Genomic DNA, 24,884 nt, shown 5'->3' with positions numbered 1-24,884 from the left:
GAAAACTTGGCAGCTATGTGGTAAATAGGTATCGCTCTGGCGGGAAGGTAAACAGCGTTTCCGTGCACTGCTTTGGTTCACCAGAAGCAACTTAGTCATGCTGGCCACATGACCTGGAAGCTGTACACCAGCTCCCTCGGCCAGTAAAGCGAGATGAGCGCCGCAATCCCAGAGTCGTCCACAACTGGACCTAATGGTCAGGGTTAGACCAGACAGTTTGGGCAGGCTGGAAATTTACTTGGCTGTTCATCTTATGTGAATTGATGAAAAGTGGAACACTTGTATAAACTGGCTGGCACTTCTTTGAAAAGTGAGCAGGGGAGCCCATGGCACCAGCTAATCTTTCAGTGGGCAGCTTGAGACAGTATTGGTATATTAAATAGTCATAGTTGAGAAGGTACTGTCACCTGAAGTGCCTCAAGTTCCAGGTCAGGACTTCCGGAGGAGGGAGCCAGACTTTTAAGGTCTGGCTTGGAATTTTTTCACCTTTTGACATCATTCTTGACATTGATAGAGGAAAAGCCTATTACACTTTGTTCACCTGTAGCATCTAAATTAGTCATGACTGAAGCTATTCATTGTCTGAGTGTGTCTTCAGTGAACAAGGTTTGGATTTGTGAGTCTGTGGTTGCACTTGTTTGGTGTTTATAAAGCCATACAGCTAGTTGCTGTAGTTGCCACAGTGAAGTTACCATGCAGGAGGTGACTGGAAACAGAATAACATGGCTTGTCCTTATCTCCATAACCCAGTCCTTGCAGAAACTTAAAGTACCAGATCCTGAATAAAGCATGTAAATGTTTGAGAAGAATGTTTATTCACAATGGTTTGCATTTTGAGTGCTAAGCTGTAGTTTCCTTTGTGAAGAACCTGGTTTTAAATTATAGAACCTTCTAAGTTATAAGCATGTGATGTCTTATTTCCAGGTTACCTGAAAGTTGACTTGCAGCTTACCTCTTTCAGTACTCACGTGTAAGAATTTCTATTTGCAGAGTAGCTATGTCTAGTCTCTTGCAAGAAAAAAGAACAATGACTTGTGGCACCTTTAAAGACTTAAGCATTAGAACCCACGCTGTCCAGACAGCAGTGGAACAGGCTTCTTCCTACATATCAGAACTTCCCCACCCTGTCTTTCCTTGGTGGGCCACCCAAATTCTTCTTGAAGAGTTGGAGGATCCTCTAGAACAGATTTGGATTGAGGAAAGGAAGAAGAAGTTTCAGTGTACAGTATGGGGGAAAGTTCACACTCAGTTTTGGATACTGTCCCAAGACATCTAATCCATAAACATTTATGCTACAATAAATTTGTTCCACTTCGTTTCGGTGCAATAATTTCACGTGCTTGTGAAACTTTTTAGTTGCCCTGGTTTGTCCTTGCCAGTCTGAAAGTGCAACAAATGACTAGGTTTATTCAAATCAGCCATAAAACTAAGTTTCCTTTAGATAGTAGGGTTTTTGGTGTTTTTGTGTGTGATCTGTTTAATATGAGCTGACAGTAGTACTTCAGCAAATTCAAAGAGCTTGTGAAGCTGCGAGGAGTTGCTTTGCTCTTGGTATATCCTGCTTTAGTGTTCCTATTTATAGTAGCTTTGTTAATGCAACTGAGGACTCTGTCATAAGCAATTGTTTTTACAGGGCTTTGAAGATGAAGACAATGTTTTCATAGAAAGGGTTAGTTTAACTTTTGTTCGCGGAGCAAATATAAAAGACTTGTGCAAATATATTAGTAAAACAATACAAATAAACAGTATTTAGGTGTATGTCATTAACATATATAACCAGTATAGTTTTGATGAGAGCTGACCTACAGCGGTTTGTTTATATCTGGTTTTGCAAAATACATGCCCGGAAGCAGCTTAATAATAAGATGATACAAAATCATGCAGTATCAAATAAAAACTAGACTGCAGCATAAGACAAACTCCAGTAGCTAATGAAAACAATTGCTTACATTTTCATCAAGGAGGGAAAGCCAACTTTAAAAGGAAACCCTGAACCAGGGATGAGGAACCTGCAGCCCTCCAGATGTTGCTGCACTCTAATTCCCAACAGTCCCACCCACAGCCAGTGGTCAGGGATGATAGGAGCTATGATCCAACAATATCTGGAGGGCCACAGGTTCACCACCCTTAGTTTTAAGCCATCTCCCCAAATGCATGTAAAGAACTAGCCAGCCTAGGTAAGGAGTCCAGGGCTGTCATGGAGAAGGCCTTTGATTGAGTAGCCCATAGTGGGGCCTCTGTCAAATCTCAGTGCACAGTAGGGTGCATCTAGGGGGATACCTGTATATCATTTGCTGTATTCGTGGTAAGGAGGACTGCAATGGGTTTTAAAGATCAAAGACAGCACTTTGACTTGCCTGGAAACATACCATAGTGGTTCTCTCCTCCATTGAAACCAAAGGAGCTTAAGTGATTAACTTTGGCTGGGTCATGCCCTTACATGACTATGTCAAATGTCTTGTGAAACTAAATAAACCTTTACACTTTTTGATATGTGCTTAACTTATGAGAACAGATGCATTTTGATGGCATTTTATTATACTGTATTCAGTCTTCATGTTTTTATTTAATTTTTCAAGCTTCTCTTAATAATTGAGGGCTAGAGAACATGAACTTTTAAGAGCCTTGTGTGCTACACAGAAATGCAGTGAGGGTGTGTTTGAATTCTGATGGTGCATTTTGTCTATTGTTCCCCAGTCGAATGCCCTGCTCAACCAAAGAGTAACTAGTGAAAACAGCATTACTTCTCATGACTGCAGGCAGTTGGAGCCTAGGGAAAACAAACTTCCTAAGTCAGTGACTTAATTATAATATGTCGCCCAAGTAGACAGTTCTGTTTTTATTGTGGAGCTGCCTCTGTTCATCTGCTGACCTGGAAATGAGTTTCTTAACCGTATGATTGCCCAGGAGAACTTTTTAGTAGTCTCATTAACTGATTGTAAGAAATTACATTGAGTTTCCAATTTCAACCCTAAGCATAAATCAGACTCAGTTAATTACAGCTTTCTGCAGTTCTTCTCCCTAAAGTCATCACTTAATCTTTCCATTGTTGGCTAAACAAAGGGCAATGAGGTTTCTTTACTCGGAGAAAGGAAGTAGTGGTATGTCCTGGACTGGACATCCATATTAGGCATAAACTAAATATAGGCGTAGAACTCAGGAGTGAATTCACATCTGTGAATTTTCAAGACTGCAATGAGATCAGCCACTGTTGTTGGATGGCCTTCTGCCTCTTTCCTCTCCTACTTGAATGCTTTTCTCTTACCATTAATGTCCACTAGTTTGTTGCATACTTGGTGGGTTTATTTTAAATAAACAAAAGTAGTTTAAAATACCGAATTCTGCTAAAAATAAAGCTGAGCCAAACATGGCTTTAAAATGTCTAGAACACTTTTCACTGTACAAAGCTTTACAGTTGTGAAGCTAAATAGGTCAGGTTGATATACTGTCTTGCCAAAGGCCACCCAATGAACCTTGTCACTTTGTTGATTTAAATTTGGTAGTCCTATGATGCTGTGTACTGTTAGCTATTTTTCTGGTGCAAGAGAAGTGTCTTTAGAGGCAGAAGTCTTTACCTTCCTTAGCAAAAATCTGACTGTACTGTATTCTTCTAGCGTCTAAGGGAAATGACATGCAGGTTTTTTCTATACAGTATATATATAAAATGAATACACTCGTGCTCCTTTTCAAAAGTACTGTTGGCATCCAGATGGGTGCTGCTGATAGGTGTTTGTAGCAGTTGCACCAATATGTGGGTACATCTGTTGTCGCAGTGCTGGTTAACACATCTGCATTTTCTTAGTTTTTCTAAAGTAGTGCTTTGACATGTTAAACTGTTCTGACTAGGCACTGTGTCCTAGGTGCAGAATGCACAATGAGTATGAATACTTGAGGCTGTGATGGTTCAAGAGAACTGCCTTTGGGTATCTCAGAATATTTTTTCTGTACAGAACTTTGCATCTAAACTAATTCATGAAAGGTATACCATACTACTCTGTCTTAGGTGAAACACATGAAATAGCTAAAACTCAATGCCTTAAATGTTTTAACACTACATTTTACTTACGGTAATTCTTTTTTCCTACCACCCTTATTGATTCCAGGGATAGCATACTACTTACAAAATAATTAAATACAATAGGTAGACATCAGCAAAATGATAATTAAAAGTATCATGCTGCCAATTTCTCCCTAGACAGCTGCTGGATGAAATCCTTTATTTTTATAGCTCATCCTTCTAAAGTCATGGGAAGGGTTTCTGTTATCTGGTGGAAGTCACTTTCTTAAGTTGATTATTTTAATTTAATTTAGCTCTCTGATTTTTGTCATGTCTTCACCAAAGCTGAACTAAGGATAACATGCTGGACCAAATAACAACCAGTTTGTCTTTGAAGGTTCAAACTAGATATGTTACATGTATTTTCTGTTCATGCTGAAAGTGGTGATGGTGGATGGTAAGAATAGCTTGCTGGATCGGGCCAGTGGCCCATCTAGTCCAGCATCTTGTTCTCACAGTGGCCAACCAGATGTTCGTGGGGAACCAGAAAGGAAAACATGAATACAAGAGCACTCTCTCCTCCTGTGTTTTCCAGCAGTTGATAACCGGAAGCATTGCTGCCTCAAACTGTGGAGGTTGAGCATAATCATAATGGCTAGTAGTAATCGATAGCTCTCTCCTCCATGAATTTGTTTATCTTTCAAAGCTATTGAAGTTTGTGGCCATCACTCCCTCCTGGGGGAGCGAGTTCCATAGTTTGACTATGTGCTTCATGAAGAAGTACTCTCTTCTATCTCTCCTGAATCTTTCAGCTTTCAACTTCATTGGATGTCCATGGCTTCTAGTGTTGAGAGCGAGGGAGAAAACCTTTTTTCTATCCACTTCTCCCTGCCATCCATAATTTTATAAACTTCTGTTATATCACCTCTTACTTGCCTTTTCTTTAAACTAAAAATCCCAAATGCTGCAACCTTTCTTCAATGGGGAGTCTCTCCACCCTCTTGATAATTTTGATGGCGCTCTTCTGAACCTTTTCCAGCCTTATAATGTCTTATATGAGGTGAGTCGACCAGAACTGTACACAGTATTCCAAATGCGCAAAATGCATTCACACCATAGATTTGTATGCTGTAATGGCATTATGTTACTGCCAGTTTTATTTTCAATTCTTTTCCTAATGATCTCTAGCATGGAATTTGCCTTTTTCACAACTGCCACACACTGGGTCGGCATCTTCATTGAGCTGTCTACTTAAAACATAAAATACTCCTGTTGAAACTAATTTTCAGTCTAAAGTTGCTTTTTGTTGAAATTCTGTATACCCACACACTTACATTTTCATGAGTTTGCAGTAAATTAATAATGTATTATTGTGTCTAGTTTTGGCCTAAGCAAATGACTCTCCCAAGAGCCGTAAACCAGATTGATCTGCTTATAGGTTCCGTAATGGTTTAGCCTTGTAAATTCTTCTTTGTTCATATAAAAAGATTGCAGAAGACCTTCACAAAAGATTTTCTGATTTTAAGAAAGCTATAAGGCTGTATGAATAATCCCCCCTCCCCAAAGCCCAGTGTTTCAGGGTAGTGGGAGGGAATTTTCCTTCTCTTCCAATATGGAATTGTAAGCTTCTGTTGCATTTGCAATGAGTCCTTGGAGGGGAGGGGGTTGTGCTACTGCCAAAGCACATACTGTACTGTGCTAACTAGCTCAAAGGAGCAAAGTTCTTGGACAATAGCTCTTCAGAGCCCTTGGTAATGTGTAACATTGAATCCAAAGTAGCTCTTAAATATAAAGCAAATTTGACAGCAGACAGCCATTTTGGCAATTTCATAATCTTTCCACTTGGAACACTGCAGTGTTTGAACTTGAGCTTGGTAACATAAAAGGAGTCTAGACAACTGTTTCATTTTACTGCCGAAATGTAGTTCTTCGTGGCAGTCAAATGCCATGGGCACAGATATACTCTGAGGCACTGTGGGACTTCTGCAATGGTGGGTAGACTGTGCTGTTGTCATTTAGGTAGGATTATGGAGCGTTGATACTCATAACCTTGTGAGCTACTTTAGACATGAAAGATGTTGCTCAAGGCCACTCAGTAAGCTTCAAGGCTGAGCTGGGAATATGAGCTCAGGTCCCCATCAACAAATGGGAGTCTGGATACATCGTGGATGGATGTACCTAGAATGATGGTTACTGTAAGCATTTTTATATCACTTAGTAAAAAATGGTTTCCAGAGTGCCCCACAAAGAGAAACTAAAAAACATTCCCTGCTCTCAGGTTTGCAGCCACGATGCAGAAGGAAAAGGGATTGCGAGGGAGGAGGAAAAGAGCAAGCTCAGGCACTTGTTCTTAGTTAAAGCTCTAGTAAGAACCAGGTGGAATATAAACAGTTCAAAGGAGAGGAAGAGCCAGAAGTTGCTGGGGTCTCAGCAGAGCTGATGGTTCTAGTAGCCACCCCTGCAAATTACTGCATCATACCTACCGGCATTATCTAGTGTATTTAGTAAACATTGTTAACCTGTTCTGTCAATAAAGCTTTGGGGCTTCTATGAAGTGGTGTTCAGTGTACCGTACTTATTTTCTAGCCTGTAAATAGTACTTCAAATGTTATCAAAGTGGAGTTTTAGAAGTGTGACACTGGAATTTAGATTGTAATATTGTAGGTATACTCCCCCTATCTCCCTTTTCATAAAAGGATATCATACAGGATTACCAAGGCTGTCTCAGTGGCAAAACTGAGCCAAAACACCAGTTGAAATGGATCTAAAAAAACCAGTTTCATCCCAGAGTGTGTGGAGCTGGCTTGCAAACCCAATAACCTTGCCCAGGAAAGGGACATTAGTGACTGGTGTATATATATATGATTGTCAGATGTTCTAGATCCATGGAGGATTTCTTAAGGAGAAGTCTTCCCACTGCCCTTTACATTGAGGCATTACTAATCTCTCTGGCCCAACTGTTTATTCCCTTCCTGCTTAATTTTACCAGCCATGAGGGCAAACAGCAAGAATGCAAGGGTTTCCTGCATGTATCCAGGTACCTTGTTGATAACCTCAATATGTACTAGCTGAAACTAATTTAACAACACTGGATCAGAAAGTACTTTCTTCTTGGTGGCTGTCCTATTCATGGTTTTGCTTCTTTCAGTTAATTTATTCTCCTAAATTGCTTTGAGACCTTTTTTGGCTAGAAAGTGATGGATTATGTAATGATATAAATAAGCTATTTGATTTTACATAGCTTTGTTTTTAAAGAAATTCAGAACAGCAGCGGCTCATAAGAGAGGGTGTGGCAGTGCTGCGTTTAAGTTGTGGTTGAAGCAAGGTGAGGTCAGAGGGCCTCAGGGCTGGCACCTGTGCTGGGAGGATGCAATAAGCCTCCTTCACGAGCCGCCCCATGAGCCACGAGCAAGCTTTTTCTTTTTTTTTATAGCTGATCTTCTCTTGAGACATAATGCCAGATGCTGAAGCATCTCTGTCCAGTAAGGCTCTTGTTGGTTTTTGAAGGGCTGTCAGTTGTGCACTGTAGGAGAGCTTAGCTGTCTTTCCTAAAGAGTGTTTCTATTGTATGTAATATTTTATCCCAACACTGTAATTGTATTTCTGTCATGAAAGTGCACTCCATACAAGTCTAGGGCAGCAGTGAGTGCTCATCAGAATCTTCCACCAACCTAATGAGTTTAAATAAGGATAATATGGTGCAAAATATCTCAGCAGTTTTGTATATAGTGGTACCTTGTGTTACAGACGCTTCAGATTACAGACGCTTCAGGTTACAGACACCGCTAAGCTAGAAATAGTACCTCGGGTTAAGAACTTTGCTTCAGGATGAGAACAGAAATTGTGCGGTTGCAGCGGGAGGCTCCATTAGCTAAAGTGGTACCTCAGGTTAAGAACAGTTTCAGGCTAAGAACGGACCTCCAGAACGAATTAAGTTCTTAACCCGAGGTACCATTGTATTTCCCTCTACCAAGAATACAAACAGATATAGCTTCATTTCCCCCCCGACTGGGAATGCTAGGTAGGTTTGGCATAATAGTTTTGAGAGCAGGATCACTCAGCAGGGAGTAGATGACTATCTCCTGCAAATGTTATTTTAATAGATACCCCTCCTATCTGAAATGTGTGCCATAAACATATAGCTGATTGTGTATACACCAAATATATATATATTTAAAAAGCTGAAGGAGAAACTGGGGCTCAGTTCCTTCATGTAGATGCATGTAACATTACCCAATAGCTCTTTTTAAAACAGGAAAAGCTACTTCCAGAGGAGTGGCAGGAGGAGGGTTCGCTTTCTTTGTCCTCTTTCCTCCCACCCCCATTCCAAATATCGCTTTGCATCCCCTGTGGATTTTTGAAAACTTGGGTCCCAATTGCCTCCATATAAATAACGTTTCATGTTGCTGTTCTTTTTAAAAGGGTTCTTTGTGTGCAGTGTCTACTTGGGTCTTGATACACAGGTTGATTTGGCCAAGCAGTATGTTGTATGTATGATATTATTGTGTGTCTATTGCTGTACTGGATCCTGTCAATGTTGTAAGTTCTCTTTTCGTGTTTGGAACAGAATGTGGATAAATGGTGGCTCTCCAGTGAGATGGATTTGCACAGAGCTGAACCTTGGCAAGCAATCTTTCTGATGTTGTAAAGTATCCATGCAACTTGCCATCTGTTTCGCTATAAGGGCTGGACCTCTGTTCTTCTAACCTTCAGCTTCCATCTTTCACATTTCAGCAGAGTTCTTGGATCCTTTCAGGAGTATTGACCTCATCTGTCATGAACTTGCACTTTTGTCCTTTTAAAGGGTCTATTGACTCTTTGACTGTTTGGAAGAAATGAGATAGATGGAAGCAATTAGTCTCTTGAAAGCTTGGTGTGACACACTGGCTGCAGAACTGAATAGTGGAACTTGGCACCATCAATAAGTTTTGAGAATCTAAAAATCCATGGTATGAACAAGTGGCGAGAAGTGCATACTAATGATCAAGAATAGGCGCAGGATTGAAACTTATTAGACCAGAAGTTGCTGCAGTCTTATCTAGTGAATTTTACTGCTGTTTATTTGTATTTGACTATAGGGCATGACTAAGATAACTGAGCAAATGGGCTCTCTGCTCCACTACCTCATTTGCCTTCACAGTAAGAGGAAAATTTCTTCCATTGCTCTGCAGCGATAATTTGTAAAAGTTAAAGAGAAGGTGCACCAGTCAAAGAGTAAAAAGATTTATTGTACTTCATGAATTATCAGGCATGTATATGAAACATGCATTACTTTATTACCTGCTTTAAAGCAGGAGCAGAGGGCTGCATGAGACCAGCCCCTGGATAAGTTGCAGTGTTTCTGCCTTATATGGCTAGTGGTCTGTTTGAAACCATTGATCCCTTTGTGGGAGGTGGAGGTGATCTTTGCCACAGACACAACCACGCATTGGCATTCTGTTCTACTGAATAGCGCCTAACTGGCTACCTGTTTTGCCATTATTGCTTGTCTCCAGTGATTGTGTGACTGGAAGACAGATTGCGCAACCCCTCTCTCTCATCCCCTGCACCCCCAAAAAGCCTCTCCAGGCCTGGGTTGCACAGGTTCCTGAAACTGGGTGGAATAAACCTGTGCAAGCTTTACGCTAAGTCACAGTGCCATGATTTGATGCCACCAGTTAGGAGACATAAAACATAAAATCTAGCACTGGCTTTGCTAACCATATGTCCTGATCGGTTGGTTGCTGAATAGAAAATATTAAAATTGCCAGAGTATCTTCTTCAGTGTGGGTGAGACACAGTACTTGAGAAATACTTTCCACCCTTTTGTCAGATGCCTTGGCATGATTACCCTGCCTTATCAGAAATGCTAAACATTTTATTCTGGTTAAGGAATCATTTCATGGCATTCACATTCTTGGTAAGCTAGCATTTGGAAGTGAGGTGGGTTTTTGATTAGGAAATTCAGGAAATCTCTTCCTGGGTTGAACGAGTTTCCCCTGTGATTCTATTTTGTCTCCTTGATGAAGTTGGGAATGTAGAAAAGTTTCTAGGGCATGGTTTAACTCATCTAGTTAGTTGAGTTTTGTACAATGTAGAATCTTTGAGCTTTCATCACCTTTATGGTTAGCTACAATTAGTCCATAGCTGAACCATTTTTATTGATATTTGATGCCTAGAAACTTACCTTGGGCTTCTCCTGCACTGATTTCTTTTTTAAGCATATTGGTGAGAATTCAGCTTTCTGAAACTTTCCAGAGTTAGATAATTCGCTACTCTATCCCATGTGCCCTTTCTTTTTAAACATCCATGGAGGTTTATGAGCATTTATAGCCTTAAATGAGGCAGTTGCCTTCTTGAGCCAGATTTAATTCTCAAAGGTCACAGCATAAAAGGCAAGACCCTGGCACAAGGTGGAGGGACTCTCATGGCAAACTGTTTATTAAATCATCTCTTACTTACAAAAGGTTTAAAATGACTAATAAAGAAAAAACAACATATATATTCTTTAAAATGTAATAACCATAAGAACAGCAGGAAAAAACAGTAAAAGTTCACTAAGCTCACTAATATCAGAGACCTTCCAGTGATGGCAGTGTTAATATGCTGACTACACATGATTGCTTTTAAAGTTTCATACTTTTTTTTAGTCTCACATTGCACATCTTAAAAGAAAACACCCAGTGTTAGCGAATTCCCCCACCAATACTCAAGGGGTGTAACATAGGCTGGGAGAAAATGAGCCGTCTTGGATTGCGAGGAATTTGAACTTGACAGTTGCATCTAATTCAGTGTTTGTTCCACCCATTCAAAACCTTCAATAACTTTAAAGCCCTAAGTGCTTCAAAGACTGCCTCTCTCCATATGAACCTACTTGGACCATGTGATCTTTAGCAGAGGCCTTTCTCTCACCTAGTACTGTAAATGCTTGGAGAAAAGGGGTCGATTTGCTTTATCTGTGCATGCCAATAGGAAACAGGCCCCATTGTCTGTGTGCAGTCAAGCCCTGCCCATCAGAGGTGATGCCAGCTGATGGACAGGTTGGTGTGGTTAGGTGGAAAATAGCCTCATGGGCCAAATTGGACCCCCTGGCAGGCTAAGGTTGGCCTGCGGGCCACAGGTTCTCTACTTTTGATTTAAAACATTTATATCCCATCCTTTAGCAAAAAAAATCTCTTGCATCTGCCTCATGGTGATGTTCTTTGCTTGTTCCTGCTTTTAATGGGAGCATCTGGAGTGAAGATTGCCAGCTGCTTTTCATATCAGTGACTGCACAGCACATCAGTCTTTGTGCTTTCATAATATTGAGAAGCTTCCAGTTTGTGTGCAGGGGGTTCACCATCTAGGACAGTATGAATATAAAGTAGGAGAATCAAAATGAGGGTGAGGAAGGTTTTAATGGGAAGTCAATGCAGAAAATATGAGGCTGTGTTGGACCCAGAATGCATTGCTGACCCCTGCTTATTAGCTCCTGCTGCAAACCAATGTGCAGCAAGAACTTCTACTACTCTAGATATTCCCCATTGATAGTTCAGTTCTAAAGGGTCACAAGGGTGTATTTAAAATTCCCCAACCCATTGTGGGAGCTATTTTTTCCATATGTAGCTCCTGTGTATAACTGGTAGAAAATCTACGTGATCTATCCATTAACATAGGTGGCATCCAGTTGCAGAGGTCTCCCCCACCTCCCGACGAAGTCACCTTTTGCTTATGGAGATATCATTTTCATTATTATTACTTTTATCAGTGCTTTCTCTCAGGGGGTACTCAAAGGTACACGGTACTGGGACTTGTTGTTGTTGTTGTTGTTAAAAAGTGTGGCACTGACTGTAACAACTTCATGGTGAATACCAGCACCTCTTTTTCTATTAAAAAAGATTATTTATTAATTAAATTTATATACCACCCTTCATCAAAAGATCTCAGGGCGATTTATCCTCTTCTGTTCAATGACTTGAACAGGAGTCAAGCACATGTCACTGGTTGCTTGGCCTGTGTTGTCTTAGTAACATATGGAACCTCTACTTCTGTACTAAACCATGTGAGGAGGGGGTGGTGAACACGTGGAAGCAGCAGGGCTCCCAAGTTTGAACAGAGATTTCCCAGGAAGTCTTCAGGTATGCCCCATTTTCTTTTTATTGTCCACAGTAGGAAAGACTTCTGTTTTACTTCTTACTATTGTGTTTTAAGTGCAATATGAAATGGAGAAGGTGACTTTGATGTAAAACTACAGTTAGCTGTATAAATGTGCATAAATACAACCCACTTCATTACTCTGCAAGCATAAAACACTCTGGAAAATGGGACTATTGTCTCAGATCTCTTATAGCTGTCGCACAATTTCTTATGATTATGTAGCTCAAATGGCTCATTGAGTCTGCCTTTTTGTACACCACCAAATATGTTTATTGAAATGTGCAGTTGATTCTAACTACTTGAGAACCCCTGAAGACAGCCAAAATTCTTTTTTGGGTGTTCTCAGGCTTCCAAAACTCTGGTTTGTTTAATTTTTGTTGAAACATACTGTACTTTTTAAAAACAGCTAGAATTTTTTTATTGGCATTTCCTCCCCAGAAACTGATGCTAACCAGCTTTATACCTGCCATAGTTGCAGGTATCCTACAAAAATGGCTCTTGAATGTAGACAGAATCAGTTTTGAGTGCTGAAGCCAAATTTTTCTTGGCATGCCTGTAACATTCTTCTTATGGTTTGTGCTCAAAGTACACTTGGGAAATACAGATGGGGAAAAGGCTTTCTGAGTTCATAAAAATTCAGAGGCTTCCTGAAGGCTTCATATCTGGAACTAGGTCTGGATTATATTTTGGATTCAAGCTATTGTTTTGGTAAGAGGTTTCCATATCTTCTAAGACATTAACATTAAAGGAAAACGCTCATTTTAAAGAATTTAGTTAATGGGTAAATAGTGACCAGTGCAGGGCCAATCATACCGGTAGTCTAACCCTGAACCTGTCTGCCTTTCTCTTCTTTACAAGTGGGCTCTTTGATAATGTGGGGGTTAGCATGGAAGGGATGCATACTTGCAATTCCCAAGCTCACTACCTGTGTTGCTTTTTTCATTTCTCCTCTCTTCCCCCTTTGGCCCTTGGGACTCTCCTCAGGCCCTGCTTTGCATCCTCAAGTGGTTTTACCTGGCTAGGATGTGTCCTTGAACTCCGATCATGCTTTTTGCTTGTCTGGATAGAGGACAGAGGTGTGTGTGTGTGTAGAAATAAGACTAATACTCAAAGGTAAAATTGACATGCACTGCTGGGCCCACTTTTGTTTCTGACTCCACTTGCCATTGACCTATGGTCCCTTGTAGGTTGTCCAGAAGGGAAAGTGCCCCTCAGACTAAAAAGATTACCCACTGATGTAGGTAGTAGCAACTGTATTGCTATTGGCTGCCTGGACCTGCTGCCTGGATGTACATACTGTATATACACTGGGGAATAGGAGTTGGGAAATGTGTTTAGATGTCCCATTGTTAAAGGGGGGGAGTGGTCCATACCCAGGGCCTGATCGCTTTGTGCCAAAATAGGGTTGTGCAACAACTGGGCTATATCTTTTATTATTAATAACTCCATGTTTAATATTTATTTTCTAGCAGTACTGTATATTGATGATGGAACTTCTGGAAGAATCTTGTTGTAACATAGTGTTAATTACTATTTAGAATTTTAGCTTGCCCTCTCCAGAATATTCAGGAAGAGTATTCTATCAGTATTGCACTACGTTAAAACTGTTTTGGAAGAGTGCTTCTTGGAAACTATTTCACTTAACAAGTTTCAGATTCCAGAGATTCTCCAGAATGCTTTACATCTGCAAGCTGTTAGCATTAAAATAACTCCCTCCCTTGTGTCATCCTGGGATACAAAAGTGCTGCTGTTCTTAAAACTACTGATATACCGGTAATTGTTTATGAGTAAAGGGTATTTTGTCACGCTGAAAAATGTGTTACGGTTGTGGGTTGTCGGGTGCTGTGTTTGTCACCTGTTCCTTTGCCTTCCCTACCCAAACATTCATGGCAGTATTCTCTTCAGTTAACCAGATATACTAGAGATGGCAATAATTAAATTTGGAATGAGGAAACACACTAAATCCAGATTTTGCATTGTTTTGCTTTTTGCCATGTGTCCCAGCAGCACCCATGTAGGAACATTGGAAACAGCCTTGTACTATATCAAACCACTGGGTCCATTTGATTGGAAGCCAATATTTCAGGCAGGAGTCTCTGAGCCATACCTGGTGGTCTTGGGGATTGAACCTGGGACCTTCACCAAGCAAATGCTCTACCACTGAGCTATGGCCCTTTCTTCATATTAAATTTTGAAGTTTTGTGTCATTTTATTAGTCCAATTCTAACCTCATTGGATACACTACAGTTTGCTTTTTAATAAAAGGTTTGCTAACCAATGGCTCATTAAAGCAGCTCTGTATGGATTTAATAAACTGCGTGTTCCCTTAGGGATGTAGTAGCAGCCCTTTTCCCAACATTGATCAAGAAGTGCAAGGTAGTTCCTGAGAAGCAATTAATCTCTTGGGATAGCAGTAGTAATCTTCATAATGCCTTTTAATAAACATGTGAAATACTTTGGATTAAAAATAGGACAGGAGGCATGATCTGTGGATTAAGGCAGACCTGCTTTCCCAACATGTCACTTCAAGGGGAAAAAGTTAAAATGGAACGAAGACCAGTTGCCAGTTAAGGCCACCTGCTAGAGCAGAGGTGGGCCACCTGTGGTTCTCCAGATGTTGAACTTCAGCTCCCATCCTCTTCAGTCAGCATGGCCAGTGCCCAAGCATGATGGGTGTTGTAGTCTAACACCATCTGGAGCACCATAGGTTGCACACCCATGGGCTAGAACCAGATGTTTTGGGACTACAATTCCCATCACACCTAGCTAATAGGACCAGTGGTCAGGGATGATGGGAGTTGTAGTCCCAAAACATCTGGAGGGCCGAGTTTGCCTATGCCTGGGCTAGATGATACTCCAGAGAGATCTCCTTAATCTGGTGAAGCAGGCTAGACTGTTTTGGAGCTTTTTTAAAAAAGAGAGATTGCCACTGAAGTAGCAAGTTCCTGTTTGTTCTAACTGGAAATCTGGAAATCTAGAAAGCATTAAAGCTTTATGCCTTCCTCCTCTTGACTCACTTTGTTGGCGCATCTAGATTGTCCTCCTGAAATCACTTTACGTATTATTATTCAGGCACATCTGGTTTGAGCAGCTTATTCATGCTACTTGTCTGGATAGTAGTTTGGAAGTGGTTACTTGGAGCTTAGGGCTTTATAGAAGAGTGTGTGTCAGTGCATGCAGAGAGCAGGGTTTGGACTAGATTTTCATGCCCCTTCCAGCCCTTTGGTTTTGGGAGTTGGAAATCCCTGGGTGTTCTTGGCACAGTCATAGTAATTTTCCAGCCACTGCCCATTTCTGCTAAATTTGTCAGAGGCCTTCATGTTTCTGTAAGTCTCACTTTCCATTTCTCAGTTGCTGGCTGCTTTTTTGCTTCGTCGAAAGCTATCTTTATACATTGTGGATTTAGACAAATAAGCACATGACTAAAGCAACGAATACCTAAAATATGGCTTCAGATATTTAGACCTATATCATTGGGTGCAGAGGCACCACACCATGGTCTGAAAGAAGTGTGCATGTGTGTGTCAGAGAAGCAAGGGCTACCATGACATGACCCCCACCCCAAAGGTAAGAATTTCTCGGTCACACAATTGTGTAGTCTTGCCTTCAGCACAACTTGTGACCTACCAAGCAAAATGCAGCCCCTCAGCCATGTATTGTGGTTTGCATGGTGCTCTGTATACCACCCTGTTTTGCATTCTCAGGCAGGCACCAAAAACAGAAGGTGCCTGGAGGCTTTTCTGAGCTGTGTTTGACTTGGTGGGTCACAAGTTTCACCAGTCTTGATATTGATGCACGTAGAAAGCTTTCCGTCCTTGGACTGTCACCTTGGACTGACTTTTCAGCGAGCTAACTAAGTCACACTGGTAGGTGGTGAGCTTTATCAAACTGCTTTTTAAATTCTAAAACACTAGTATTACACGCACAGAAATATAGCAGGTTTGGTACAAAAATAACAAAGAACTGGTAGAAAGGAAAGAGAACTCCTCCTCGCTACTTTCCCTCTGCGTTACAAAGGCAATTATGAAAAGACTGCCACATGATATTCCAAGCCCACAGTTTCTCTTAAGACCTTTAGGGGGGTAAGTCAGTTTTTCTAGAAAAGCAATTTGCAAAGCTGCCTAGCGCCAATGATCCATGGTTATATTGGCTGAGTCCTCCCCACCTTGTGATACCACTAAACAGGCAGATACTATTAAATATATCACCAAAGGTTTCAATATTAAATTAGAATTACTATCTAGCAAGTTGCTTATTGAGCTGAAACAGTGCTGATGATAACAGAGGCTTCCTTTAATTTTTCAAAGGCGTTAACTTTTTAGTCTCTTCTCTTGGAGGATATGCTACACAAGGGGCTGATCCCTCCCTCTCTCTCTCTCTCGGGATGAAACTACTTGTGATGCAACCTTCTGGTCCTTACCCTATCACCTGATTCACCTGTTCTAATTATGGGCAGTGATGTGGGATGGAAAAATTTGCAGTGATTTATTTTTCCATTTCATAAGTTCATTCATAACAATGGATGGATGCCAATTGCAAATACAACATTAGACAAGTTTGGCAGTTTCAAAGTTCTTATTTTGCTTCTTTCTAGTAAAGAAAACTAAGTGTGCTAAATGGATTAACTCTCGGGGGGAGGGATGGGGAACTTCGTTCAGCTGAGGGCTGCATTTCCTCATGGGCAACATAAATAATGAACCATATGTTATGGATATTACTACTAATGTTTATGCTATTTTTGTGATATACAAATAACATGAGAAGACTTGGGTCTTTTATTTGTATCATTTGTTATTCCTATGATCCTTGTTTACAAAATCCAATGAAACTTTTTTTTAAAAAAATCCTGATGCAAATTTCCCTGTGTGAATTACCTTCAGTTTGCAAATGAAGTTTTTTCAGTTCAAAACTGTTCTGGAAGCTCCCATCACTGCTAATGGGTGACAGAAAATGGATCTGGGCATCTGGTCCACTTGTATTCATGTTTTTCCCTCCTCTTTTCACAGGCTGGAAGTGATGGTGAAAGCATAGGCAACTGCCCCTTTTCTCAGAGACTCTTCATGATACTTTGGCTGAAAGGAGTGGTATTTAGTGTAACAACAGTTGACTTGAAAAGGTAGGAAACATGACACTCCCTTACATTTCTACATTATATCTGGTTATCTTTGAGAGATTTAAGTAATAGGGTCTTTTCCCCCCTACACAGCAGATTCTAGCTGCTGCTGATGGGAGATAAATCCTGTGTGATTACTTTCTTGACATCTTGAAGATTTATAAACCTCTGTATTGGAGAGTTAATATCAGACATAATAACTGAAGCAAGGATATATTATGTGGAACATTGGAAGACGTAAACAGTATTCCAATTCTCTGAATAACCTGCATGAGTAGGTGCTGTCAAAAGCTAATAATGAATTATACTTCTTCATCTGCACAGCTTCTGTGGCATATCCTTTGCAAAAGGATTTTGTCTTTACACCTCACAGAGCTACAATTCCTAGCAGTCTTAAAATACAGTTCCCAAGATTATTATTATTTTTTAAGAGGAACGGGAGAACTTGCTTTTAAATGTATGGTGTGTGTGCAGGCTAGGTTTCTGTGGGGGTAGGATGGTCATGAAGGAGGAAAACGACGCCTTTTTATTATCCCACCTTCCCCTCCTATGCTGTATAGCACTAGAGAGTTCAGGTGTGGGCCTCTTGAGATTTGAATCTTTTACTGCTATGTAGTGTGAGAGAGAGGGGTGGTCTAGTAAGGATGTCCAGTATCATTTTTTTCTTCCTGAAAAATCTCTGTATAGTTCAGAAAGGGCTCAAGCAGACCAACTGCCTTCCTTTTTTCTTCTCCTCCCACTTCTCTGACCTGATTGAATGGGCTCTTAAGTCTACAAAAACTGATGATGCCATAACAAAATACGCTAGTCTTTATGATACTACAAGACTTGGTTGTTTTTATTCCTAACATCTTGTATCTATTAGCGAGCAGGATAGCTCAAGTCAGTAGGGCATTGGACTCTTAATCTTAGGGTTGTGCTTTCAAGCCCCATGTTGGGCAAAAAGGTTGCTGCATTGCAGGGGGTTGGACTAGATGGCCCTCATGGTCCCTTCCAACTCTACATTTCTGTGATTCTATCTCAGCTGCTCTTTAACAATACAATTCATTTTGAATCTCATCCAACCCCACTCTCTTGGGGTAGATTTCAAAAGTTGCCTGTAGAGCACAATGGGAAAATTGAGGCTTTTAGTCAGCAGCATGCCTCTCCTCCACCTCCCTGCCAGAGATAGCATCCTGCCTCTGCTGTTGAGTGTGAACCTGGAAATCCCACCTTTAGACAATGGGATGAGTTACTATAGTATTCCTTCTTTAGACTCAACTCTCTGGAAGCTCACAGGTCCTTTTCAGTCTGTGTTTCCTTCAGAAACTTTTTCCTGCCTAAAGGTTTTGGGTATGTAGAACCCAATAGCTTTTTGTGGGTGGGTGGGGTGACCCTGTTTTTGTTTCTAAATTGATAGCAAACTCGGTTAGTTCAGTGCCTGTCGAAGGGTATGATGACTTGGACTTTAGGAAAATAGCTCACACTAGTGTGGTTGCCTGCCATGTTTGTACTTCTGTGCTCATTTCATTGAATGAGATTTTTATTTAAGGCATTTATAACCCACTTAATATTTTTAAAGAAACGTTATAATCTTAATAAGGTTGCTATTCACGACTGCTCTTCTGCTATGTATTGTATTACAGCTCTGTTAATGAGGTTCAAAACTTATTTTCCTTTTGCTAACGAGATCAGGATTTGGACTTCAAATTGTGCTGAGCTCTTCCCGGTACAAAAGTTCACAAGCAAGCAATTGTGGGGCACAGGAAAAACTTAAATCTTGCAAGCTTGTTGTTCTGTGACATGTTTTTTCCTTTGTGCAGCCTTGTAAATATAGCGCTGCTAACAAGGGGTTATTTCCAGTTAAATTCTGCTAGTAGCTAAGGCCACAAGCAAAAATATGTGTGGACTAAATGGAGACATGCTTAGCGCACCCCCCCCCCCCAAAGTGCTCATAGGTTTTCTGCTTCTCTGTAGTCAGTAAAGACAGAGGCTTCATTCTTTTCCCTCTTCAGGAATGCAGCTTGTGTTTGTGTGCAAGAATTAGACTTCTTTTGTTGGCCAGAGCATAGCTACAGTGTGCAGAATTTGTTAGAGAATGCAGGACAAGTTTTTGGCTTGGATTTTTTTTTAAAAAAATTGCTTGAGGACTACTTTCTTAAAAATGAACTGAACCCCCACCTCCAAAATCCTGAGCAAGTACTTGTCAGATGGTGTTCCAGGAAATCCTGGCATTCCACATAAGTCTAGAAGCTCCTCTGTCAGCAATAACATTCAGGAAAGCATGCATGATAGTTTGCTTACAGTTTACTACATGTTCTTTTCAATGAAGGTGCTGTAATGACAGAAGTGTTAAAGTGGAGGCCAACAGGCCTACTAGCAAGCTGAGAGTGCTCCTAGCAGAATCCCTTTCCAAGTTGCAAGGAGTCTTTGGCAAATAATGAATGGTTTTACTTGGTAGATGAAATAGGAACATGAGAGAAGCCCTGTTGGATCAGGCCAATCGGGCATTTAGTCCAGTCGTCTGTTCTTACTGTGGCTAATGAGATGTGTATGGGATGCCTACAAGCAGGACCTGAGTACAACAGCTCTTCCTCTGCATGCGATCCCCAGCAACTGGTCTCCAAAGGCATACTGCCTCAAACTGTGATGGGAGAACATAGCTATTGTGGCTTGAGGGCCATTGATAGTCTTGTCGTCCGTAAAGTTGTCTAATCTTTTAAAGCCACCCCAGTTGGTGGCCATCACTAAATTGAAGCAAGTTTCCTGAAGGCAGAAATCTTTAAACAAGTTGTCTAACCTACTGACTTGGTTATGTCATTTAGTGATGCTGCTGAGGTGTAGAATTGAGAGGTTCAGAAATGAACTCTTGCAACCCCTGAGCCCATGTTAAGCAGAATCCAGACACCTGATATGAGTGACTCTTAATCGGTCAGCCCACATGATTACACACTGCTGCTGTTGCTGAAGTGGCAATGGGGAAGAATTATGATGAGCCCCCCCCCCCCGGTAGACTAGTTAATGATTAGAGGAACCATATCCTTCATGGTTCCTGATGGCTAATGGTTAAATGCTCAACCAGAGGTTGGTGGACTGCAGCTTCCATTTCTTCACTCTTCACCATGCTGACTGGAGCTGATGGGAGTTGGAGTCCAGCAACAACTGGCGGACCACAGGCCCCCCTACCCCTGCTGTAGACCCTAATGGAGGCTGTCCCACCATCAGGTTAAGATCACTAGGGATTATTGGTGGAGGGATGGAACTGTAGGTTTGTGCGGAAGGAATTGCCTAACTTGGGTCTGAGGTTAAGCAAGTTAACTTTGCATCTGTTCCAGTGCAAACCTAGTGGAACTTTTCTATTACAGTACTAATGTATAACCTGTCCCATAGGCTGCCTTTTTATAGCTCTGGTCGGCCTATTGTCTGGGCACTTGTCCAGTGAATCTTTAAAAAAACACACCACCAAGTGACGCATGCTATAATGACTCTCAGCTTGAGCCACTCCCTCTTTACTAGCCTGGAAGAAATTGAAGTTCTTTTTACCAGAGTATTTATAGCAATGTTCCATAGGTCACTGCTGTTTGTTACTTTTTGGGGGCTAAACAGCCTCCACCCGAGACAGACAAAACTTGCTTTTGTCCTCTTTTGGCCATTTCTGTCTTATACTTCACTCCGAGTTGGGTAATAGCCCAGACGCTTAACTATTTTATTAAGTCTCTTTAATAACTGGCCTCTTGCTCCCAACTACTCCAGTCTATCTTGCTTGCCTCTGGTGTCATAGAGACAGCGGATGTGTGAAATCCAGGTTCAAAACCCTACTTGCTTCATGGAGCTCCCTGTATGGCTTTGAGCAAGTCAGTCAATACCTAGGCTGAATCTGCCTCACGGGGCTATTAGAAAACATTGGGGTAAATCCTTCATCCTTCCCTGAGCTTCTTGGAGGAAGGATGGGGTACAAGCTTGTGGCTTTTGTTGCATGTAAATCAGAGCAGGGTTTCCAGTATATAGAACAGTGTTCTTGTTGAGACATGACAGGCACCCACAACCTGCACTTTGCAGAAACAATTGACGACATTTCTGTCCCAACCAGCTTTCCCAGCTGCATGAATCTGTCTCTGCTGTGGGTGTCTGTTTTGTATTGTTTTAAAAATTATCTGGAGTTGGGTTTTTTTTGTATCTTAACTGCTTTAGCTGCTAATATTGAGTTCTTTACATTGTATGTTGAGAGGTGTATGTGCAGTGCCATAAATCAGGCATAGGCAAACTCGGCCCTCCAGATACTTTGGGACTACAACTCCCACCATCCCTAGCTAACAAGACCAATGGTCAGGGATGATGGGAATTGTAGTCTCAAAGCATCTGGAGTGCTGAGTTTGCCTATGCCTGCCATAAATAAACAAATGGTAACTATGTAAATAGCCCACCCAAAGTTGTAAACCTGCATATATTTGTTGTTGTTGTTTTACTGACCTGTTAATAGGCTGCATGCTATGCTGGTCACAGAGGAGGATTGGCTGCCTCTTCCATTTGGGGCTATCCCGTGTGTGTGTGTGTGTGTGTGTGTGTGTGTGTGTGTGTGTGTGAGAGAGAGAGAGAGAGAGAGAGAGAATGTGTGAATAGGAGCTACTTCCCCAGCCCTGTACCTAAGGCAATGGTGGGACTCACACACTGTGAGTTGCCCAACCTACCACCACCACTTGGGGACAGCCCTACAGACTAAAAATGAAATGTACCATAGGCTACTACCTCTGAGCAGATGAGTGAAAAATAAATACTGTAAAATGAAAATGACCTTCTAGCAAGCAGACTGATGGAGGGGTCCTACTCCATCCCTAGCCAACCTGCTGCATTTCTATGATGATTTTGGCAGTAGAGGCTGTTTGTCGTTCTGCAGTTCTCACAGAAACCATCCCTCCTCCACTACCAGCTTGCTCACTTCCCTGCATGGAATTCAGTGCAGTCTCTCGCAATGAATTTAAATTGTTAAATACAAGGCTGGTATAGTGACAGCGGGCCACAGGTTCCCTTCCCATGGATGCACAGAAGAAGAGTTAGTAGTTACAGCATGGCAGCCGTGGCTTATACAGCTGCATCACTTGCAGTGTGGGTGGGAATGCCTGTTAAATGGATGTGGTTTCAGCTGTGTGCCATAGGAAAGGCTTAAAAAGCACTCACTAGTGGTGAGTAAGATTGGCCTCCAGGCAGGGGAGGTTTTTTTGTAAATGGGATGAGAGTTGGCTCTTTCAGGCTCTTGCACACCTATTATGTATACTAGTATCTGTTGGCAGGCAGACTGGCACAAACTTTGCTTTTTTTAAAAAAAAAAATTAAAAAAAGCTTTATTGAGAACAAAATACAGACAAAAAAAGAAAAAGACAACACAAAAATTCAAAAGTATACTACAAAAATACTAATAATACTATGAAACAAATCATACTTATCAGATCATTAATCAAACACCAACCAAAAAACCTAGCAAAGAAAACCCTAAAAATTTAGTTCTCCATTTAAATTAAAGCTTATCTAAACCCACATTATCAATTCCCTTATCTCTTCTTCATTATCTATACTCTGTACCCCGTAAATTTCCATAAACCCCTTTATTTCCGAACCGACTTCCTCTTGTCCTTTTCCCGGGTTAATTACAACATACCTTTTTCCACTGCTTCGTTCCCATTTAAATTTGCTCTGTGCAAGATGTTATAAGTAAGTCCAAGTTTTTATCATGGGGCACTGCTTTTTGATATACTCTCCAAATTTTTCCCAATTTTTAATAAATAATCAAACTTTGCAATGTCTTTGAATAATCAAACTTTGCAATGTAATAATCAAACTTTGCAATGTCTTTGAATTAGGCTGCCAGGCTAAGACATCATGCACACTTTTGAGTAATATGATTACTCGCATACGTTTATTTCACATTCTGTCTCCTTTCCTTAAAAACGTCCTCTACCTCAGCCAGAACAGTACTAGACTATCCCTAGAGATGCAGGGTACGGTTTTTGCTATGCTTCTACATAACAGAGTTGGGAGCCACCCACACAGCCTGAACCTACAGTGTTAAACTGGGAGCTAACATTGACCATAATTCTCTGCACCAGAGTGACTTTCTGTTGCTCTCTGCTTAACACCCTAAATGCTTTGCATTGGAAAGCAGAGTGGAAAGACGCTTCAGTTTTATGCCAGGTGCCAGAAGGATTGGTTTGGAAATAAGATGATACAGATTCTTAATAATAATAATAATAATAATAATAATAATAATAATAATAATAATTTTTTGACATCATTAGCACCAGATGTGTTTCTCTAAAAGCTCATTTAGACTGGTGCAACATAAACAGGTGTGGCCAACAGGGAAGCAGTATAGGAAACTGTAAGGGAACTGACTAGCTCTGTTGATGATACTTAAGGGGGATTGTGACAGCAACAGGTTTAATTTGCCTGTTTTTGGAGAGGGGGTGTAGTTTGCCAGAAGCCCCACTCCCTTTCAGAACTTGTTTTGACGTTTGCTGTGGGTTTGGTCTTGCCTGCTCCCAGAACAGAATGCACCCTTCACACCCAAAAGGTATGATTTGCCACTGTTTTCCCATCTGAAAAGAACCTCCTCTAACCAATGGGAGAAATTGGAGAAGAGCCACTCCAGTAATTTTCTGTAATTATTGTGGGTGTACACAGCAGTGTTTTAATTGAAGCTTAAGCTACTTAAGGTATGAAACTGACTCACAAATCTCAGCAGCTTTTGGAAAAGGACAAATTAGGGACACTTTGAGTGTGTGCACACAGTTGGGGGCAGGTTTGTGACAGCTGAATGTTCTGCCCTTATTCTCTGCCACGAAACAAAAACCTGGGAGAGGCTGAATTGGACTAGCCACTAGATGGATCAATGGTCTGACTCAATGTAATGCAGCTTCCTGTGTTCCTGAATTACTGAATAGTGGTTTTGGTATAACATTGCACAAAATTCATCTACCAAGAAATGGCATGGCTAGCATGTACATAAAAGAAAGGCCTATTATTGCTAGGCAATACTTTTTAGGTAGGACCAAGAGAATTGTCTCCCAAATACTGAGTAAGCTTTGGAGTTTTCCAAATTATTAACCAAACTAGCTCTCGGGAGGTGGAGGTGGAGGATATGAAAACAAACCCTATCGTGCAAAGAATTAGGCTGCTGGATGGAATCCCAAGATAATAGTTGTAGGCTGGCTGAATTAGTCCAGTCTCTGATAATACTTGTGCGTATCCGTTTACACCTGGGGTGAAGAAGCAGTGGCTGAGCCGCACTTTTTGATAACTTAAATCTAGCTTTGGCATGGGACACCTTGTTTTATGGAGAGCCCTGTTTTCTCATTCTTTCAAAACTCTAAGCAGATGGGAATAATGGCAAGACATCAAGCTGGTGGCTGCCTTGTGTTGATTCTTTCCCCCTTTTAGTTTTGCTTGTTAGTGTATACATCTATTCAGCTCCCCATGGCTTTTCTGGCCATTTGTTATACCAAGCTTCTGCCTGTCCTGCTTGCTGCACGTCTGGTTCAGTGCTAAATTTTAAAACTGGTTTTGTGTGAAGATCTTGTGTGCTTCTGGGTTACTAAAATACTGGCTTAATACTTACCTTGCAAAGTTGAGGTCAGTTCATGATTGACTACTGAGCATCCCTCACTGAATCTCAAATGTGAGAAAGTC

At 41.1% G+C, this 24,884-nt stretch overlaps 1 protein-coding gene across 1 annotated transcript in view; it reads left to right on the top strand.

The window, feature by feature from the left end:
• CLIC4 (chloride intracellular channel 4) overlaps positions 1 to 24,884 on the top strand; it is a 49,407-nt gene that overhangs the window by 5,421 nt on the left and 19,102 nt on the right. The window contains exon 2 of the mRNA XM_035118109.2: positions 17,119 to 17,228. Within this exon, the coding sequence (XP_034974000.1) occupies positions 17,119 to 17,228 (110 nt within the window). The remainder of the gene's footprint in view (positions 1 to 17,118; positions 17,229 to 24,884) is intronic.

Source organism: Zootoca vivipara, chromosome 6 (genome assembly GCF_963506605.1).
Source record: "Zootoca vivipara chromosome 6, rZooViv1.1, whole genome shotgun sequence".
Classification (NCBI taxonomy): Eukaryota; Metazoa; Chordata; class Lepidosauria; order Squamata; family Lacertidae; genus Zootoca; species Zootoca vivipara.
The sequence above is the reverse complement of the archived record's forward strand: the minus strand, read 5'-3'. Positions and strand labels throughout refer to the sequence as shown.